This window comes from Carlito syrichta, unplaced genomic scaffold (assembly GCF_000164805.1).
Source record: "Carlito syrichta isolate Samal-C Ts95f unplaced genomic scaffold, Tarsius_syrichta-2.0.1 Scaffold308260, whole genome shotgun sequence".
Lineage (NCBI taxonomy): Eukaryota > Metazoa > Chordata > Mammalia > Primates > Tarsiidae > Carlito > Carlito syrichta.
The window spans coordinates 184,869-190,868 of NW_007252356.1; the positions used below are offsets into that span (position 1 = coordinate 184,869).

At 36.2% G+C, this 6,000-nt stretch overlaps 1 protein-coding gene across 1 annotated transcript in view; it reads left to right on the forward strand.

The window, feature by feature from the left end:
• The window catches only part of CASK (calcium/calmodulin dependent serine protein kinase), a 191,037-nt gene that overhangs the window by 164,575 nt on the left and 20,462 nt on the right, over nt 1-6,000 (forward strand). The window contains exons 20-21 of the mRNA XM_021716186.1: nt 5,188-5,268; nt 5,373-5,453. Coding sequence (XP_021571861.1) covers nt 5,188-5,268; nt 5,373-5,453 — 162 coding nt within the window. The remainder of the gene's footprint in view (nt 1-5,187; nt 5,269-5,372; nt 5,454-6,000) is intronic.

Consider the following 6,000-nt stretch of genomic DNA (forward strand, 5'->3'; position numbering starts at 1 on the left):
GCTTTTTCCTCTGTCATTTGACATTACACCTCCTATCCCAAACCATTGACTGATCTACATTCTTGTAAACTTAAAATAAAGAAAAGTGGAGATGGGAGGGCAGGGGAACCCACTGCTACCACATTTCTGTTCTCATCAGTATTTTCATAACCAATGATCTTCTGAGCATCAGAGCCTTCCTTGCCATGCTTAAGGGATTGATCACTCTACATGTCAGTATTTGCTGCTGTGTGTGAGGTCCTCTTTTGAAAGAAAGTCTGAGAGCCTTAAAAAGTCCTTGCAGAGCCCCTTAAGTGTCTTTGTAGAACTTTGTGCAGGCTTATTTGTGATTCCCTAATCTGAATATTATCGTTAGGGTTCCCTCACCTGCAAAATAATCACTTGTGAGCTCTCCTTTTAACTTCCCTGATCCAGAGACAATGCCCAGGTTTTTTCCTGGACTTTCTGAAATACGCTGCCTGACAAAGCCTAGCATTCCTTTTTGTTACCATCTCTTCGGGTTTCTTCCACTTTGTCAACCAACTCTTCCATTTTGTTCATTAGAAAGTCCAGAAGAACCATGTGCCTAGTATTACCTTTACAAGAGATCAGATTGTCAGGAAGAGAACTCAGGTATTTTATTAGCTGTTCTGCTTTTAGCTATGATGAAAGTTCATCCTAATATGCAGAAATGGCCTATATAAAGAATTGCTCTAAGAGAGTGAGTAACAAATACTGTTGACCTCCATCAGTAAAGCAGATGCTTTGAGAACTTAGAAATATCTTAGCCTTTAATACCAAGAACTAGCCAGAGGGGCTCATGGGCTACAGATCAAACTATATTTCTGAAGGATTTTTTTTTTTACTTTTTCAGAAGTTGATTATAAAATACAGTATTTGTTCTTTGTTCTTCTCGGAGTACTCAACTGAATTAAAATAAAGACCATGTGATTTTTTTCCTACTTCACATCTTTGAGAATTCATCATATATTGTTGGTAGGATCCAAATCTTATCATCAAATTCTGAAGTTGTTTATATTTGTGGTACAAATAAAGGATGGTAACTTTGTCAGTATCTAGAACTGATGGGAGCAGTAATACTAGAATTATTTCCATTTCTATCGCCAGGAAATTTCACATATCTCATTAAAGCAGAATTCTGTTCAGACTTTGTTACCTGCATCTCAGATCCTAAAGTGACAACCTATTCACTGAATTTGACCCTTCAGTAAATTCCCCCACCACCACACACACAATGTTTAAAATAATTGTAGACCAGGTGTGGTAGCTCACACCTATAATCTTAGCATTTGGGGAGGCCAAGATAGGAGAATAGCTTGAACTCAACACTTTGAGACCGGTCTGGGCAACATAGTGAGACCTCATCTCTACAAAAAAAATCCAAAAATTAGCCGGATATGGTGGTGCGTGCCTGCAGTTCCACCTACTCAGGAGGTTGAGGCAGAAGGCTCGCCTGAGCCCAGGGTGTCGAGGCTGCAGTGCACCCTCATTGTGCCATTGCACTCCAGCCTGGGTGACAGAGTGAGACTCTAACTCACTCAGAAAATAAAATAAATAATAAGTGACCACAGTTGAGGGTCAGGCTATTTAACACAAAAATTGGGGTTTCTGACTTCCCTTGAAGAACAGAGGATGTGGCAACACTGGGCCCACGTACTCTCTTAGCAACTGGGTTATTGATGTCTCCTTTGGATGGACACTCATTCTCTAGCACACACCATCTCCACCACTCCTTGTTTTTTGCCTCTACCCCTTCATTGAACCACATTAGCTGCCTGGCCACTGTAGGCATCCAGGTGTGTACTCCTTGGCCCAATGCTACTAGTGTGTAATGTCCTTTTTAATTAGAGGTCTTGACTATATTTGAAGATATCTGTAGCTATTCCAACTAAGATAAGAATTCAATGTTACCAGCTTTTTTATAGAAAAGATTCAACTGTAAAGTAGCTACCTAAATACTTAAAAGAAGTGTCTTCAATATGGAGTGGCTTACCAGGAAATCAGGATAATAAAAGCAAACTATGCCAGATAGTATTTCTGAATCCTTGGGAATAGATTTGATTATGGTCTGTGTAGTTTTTACAGCAAATATGTTTTCTGCAACACAGGAGAGTCCTCAGCCCCAGGACCTCCAAAAGTCCGTTTTAGATCAAGTTACTAATCTAAACTTTTGAAAAGAAGAGGAAGTCTTCACTAATTAATTTATTTTAATGTCAGAGCCCTGAAATACCCTATTCACTTGCATACGTATAAACATAGAGGATTTATACAATTCCATTCATAGGTGTGTTAACATCATGCTTAATACTACAAATTAGTGCTGTTGACTTTAAAAGGTTGGGGTTTTTTTCTCTAATACAAACAACTGAGAACAACAAAAAGTGGCCCGTAACCTCACTGCTCTGTTGGCATTTTTAAAAAATAAATAAAAGTAGTATGCACACATAATTAGAAAATGCAAATAGTACAGGAAAGTACAGAGTGAAAAGTGAAAGGTTTCCACGTTTACACTCTCTGAAGAAGGCTCCTTGTAACTGTTCCCAGATAAAATGTTTATGCATATGCTAGTATAGAAAATCCACTGACTTTTATATAAAGATATTGTTGAATTTTTATTAAAATGAGTTTGTTTCTTAATGTGATTTATTTGCCTTGTGTTAGAATATTGCATGATGAAGTTTATTTTGTGCATATTATACTTTTATTTTACTAATATATGAAAAGCCATATTTCAATGACCCCTGTACATTTTTCATGCTGTCTCACTCCCAATGGCCTCTGTGCATGTAAGTAACCTGTTGAATGACTATGCCTCTGTGTTTTTGATGGTTTCCTTTTATTAAGTCCTTTTTTTTTTGTCAGCAAGCAACTTAAAACCTTTAAAAGTTCAGTCTAATATTCCTTGTATCTCTTATTTTAAAATACCCCTTTTTATTGTTTCTCCACCCTATGACCGTGGCGATTTCATTTAGACCAGAGTAACCTCTTCATGCTACTCGCTTATGGTTAAAATATTGATGTTTAACATATCTGTTTATTCATTTGTTTGTGATGTTGATTGTTGATATCTAACTCATCCTTATGTGCTTAAAAAAGTAACAAGTCTTAGTTTGATAGGTTGGTGTTAGGGCTCTGTAGAAGGAAAGGGATATGTATCCAGAAAGCTTTTGTCATCATCATCTTGCTCTTTCATGAGATGCTTTATTATTTTGATATATTAAAACATATCAGCTTGTCGATGTACTTCTTTCATGAGCATACTTGTTCTCAGTGGAAATATCACTCAGAGGGCAATAGGTGTAAAAAACAATGCCATCAGCACTCCTGCATTTATTTTTTTCAACTCTCATCACTCCATTACCGCTGCAGCATAACTGGCTAGCTCTACCCCAGAGAGCCTCATGTTCATTTTAATTTTGTGAGTCTGCCATTCTGAACACAGAAAACGTATTGGTTTTTAGCTGTTGCTAGAGAATTTGCTTTAAAGACTTTTAGTCAACCTTTATGGAGTCAAGTTATCAAAAGGAAACAAATGCACAAATACCCATTAATATGCACTAACTCTTATTTTAATATTGTATTTCTTTTTTATATATTTTGAGAATGGTGCTTTTTGTTTGTATGTTTCTGATCTATTGCATTCCAGAGTATCTTATTTTGTGTTTTAAGGTTCTTTGCTACTGGGAAGATCACAAATGTTAAGAACTGAGCTGATATTCACAATCATTTGACCATATTGTTTCAGGGAGATGATTGACTGAAGCATCCCAGATGCCTTTATTACACCATGGAATCAATTTTATTAAGCTTATTTCATTCCCTCTAAAATCCAGGGCTTATTCAATATTCCTGAAAAGAAACTTCAGTGTATAAATGACAGCATTTGGGTATAACCTTACAAAAAATATTACAGGAAACAAGATGTGTGATTTTTGTGAGAATTTTTACACATATGTGAGAATTGAGCCATGTTGAGCTTCAGCAGGAATGGTCATGCGCTCAGGACAGTTTCATACATGTCTGGAAATTGCTTTTGTAATAGTGTTAACAGGCAGGTTTCAAAAAAAAATCTGCTTAAGTATTTCTTCTCGGTATGTAATGATCAGAGAACACCCCTTTTACAAAGGTTTCTAAGCTCAGACTCTGCCTCATGATTCTTTCCATCCTGTCCATCCTGATCCACCACACACAGGCTGCCCGTGTCATGGCCACAAGGCTTTGGGCCCAAGGAAGCATGTTCCTCTATTTACATATCCAAGACTTTCCATTGAATGGATATCTGGGTTACAGGCAAACTTGTGAGATGCTCACTTAAAAACATGTGAAAAAGGCCGGGCTCGGTAGCTCAGTCTATAATCCCAGTACTTTGGGAGGCCGAGGCGAGTGGATTGCCCAAGCCCACAGGTTTGAGACCAGCCCGGGCAACTTGGTGAGACCTCGTCTCCACAATAAATCAAAAATTAACCAGGCGTGGTAGCTGTAGTTCCAGTTACTTGGAAGGCTGAGGCAGAAGGATCGCCAGATCCCAGCAGGTCAGTGCTGGGGTGGCCATGAGTGTGCTATTGCACTTCAGCCTGGGCGACAGAGTGAAACTCCAACTCTAAATAAATAAATAAATGTGAAATCATTACAGAACTTGACTTCAAAATAACCTAGCATGCTGCCTTCATCAGCTGTGTTGAAAGAAAGAGCCATGAAATGAAAGACCAGCTGTCCATGCATTTCTCATCCATCTCTAGAAATGATCTAGCTGGCCCCACTCTTGGTTAACTTTAGGTGCATTCATGCTATATTCATGTTGGTCACTGTCTGTAGACTTTTCTCTTCAATACTGCTGATTTCTTAGAATGGAAAAATATGAACAGCATGTGATTTTGAATGAATTCATATGATCTGTTGGATACTACATGAAAAATATGCAGTATCTTTTATCATTGAACTTTGATGCATGTGTTTAACATATCATTGGATGCCCCAGTTCTAAAGTGCATTTTTATGGGCTTAAAATGAAACTTTTTTCCTAAAAGCTATAATGACTTAAATTATTGTAAGCCTATATCGTAAGTTGGATTCATATTTTTAAAGACATGGTTTTAATATAACTAGCTTCACCTGTAAAATTATAATTTACATATATGAAATATTAATCCTATAAATTGACTTTTCTTCTAAATATTTGCATTTTAGTGTTTGATCAATTAGATCTTGTCACATATGAAGAAGTAGTAAAACTGCCAGCATTCAAAAGGAAAACACTAGTCTTATTAGGTAAGTGTGATTGTGCAAGTGGCTTGATTATTCTCACCTTCAGAACATTTTGTGGAGGTTATTAAGAGTTGTCAATTTTAACTTCTTTTTAAAAAATGACATAGGTGCACATGGTGTTGGGAGAAGACACATAAAAAACACCCTCATCACAAAGCACCCGGACCGGTTTGCATACCCTATTCCACGTAAGCAGTGTCTCAATCTCTTTTCACTATATTTTTTCTATCACTTCTTTAACCTTACAACTTATGTATTTTTATGATTATATGAGTAATAACTGTTCATTATAGGAAATTTGTAAAATCCAAAAAAGAAGAAAATGAATTAACAATAGTCCCACTTTCCCAATGATCTGGGCTATAAATATTTTGCTATGTACCCTTCTAGTTTGTGTGTGTGGTATGTGTTATTAATAAAATTAGGTTCATCCATTCTGATTGTAACTTAATTTTTCTAACAGTATGTCATAACATTACCTAGATGAATTATTCTTCAGAAAAATACGTTTTAATTATTATATAATTTTCTCTGATATGACAGTATTTCTCTTAATCAGTATCTAAAATGTTGATTTCTTATAGCTTTTAAAATCCAATCAATGTACTATCAGTTGTTTGCTAGAAGAATTTCAAATTTGTAAGATTTTAAGTTCCTCTTATTTTCTATATCTTATTCTTTTTTTAATTAATCAATATTTTTTATTATGGTTTTGTGGGGTACAGTTAAGGGTTA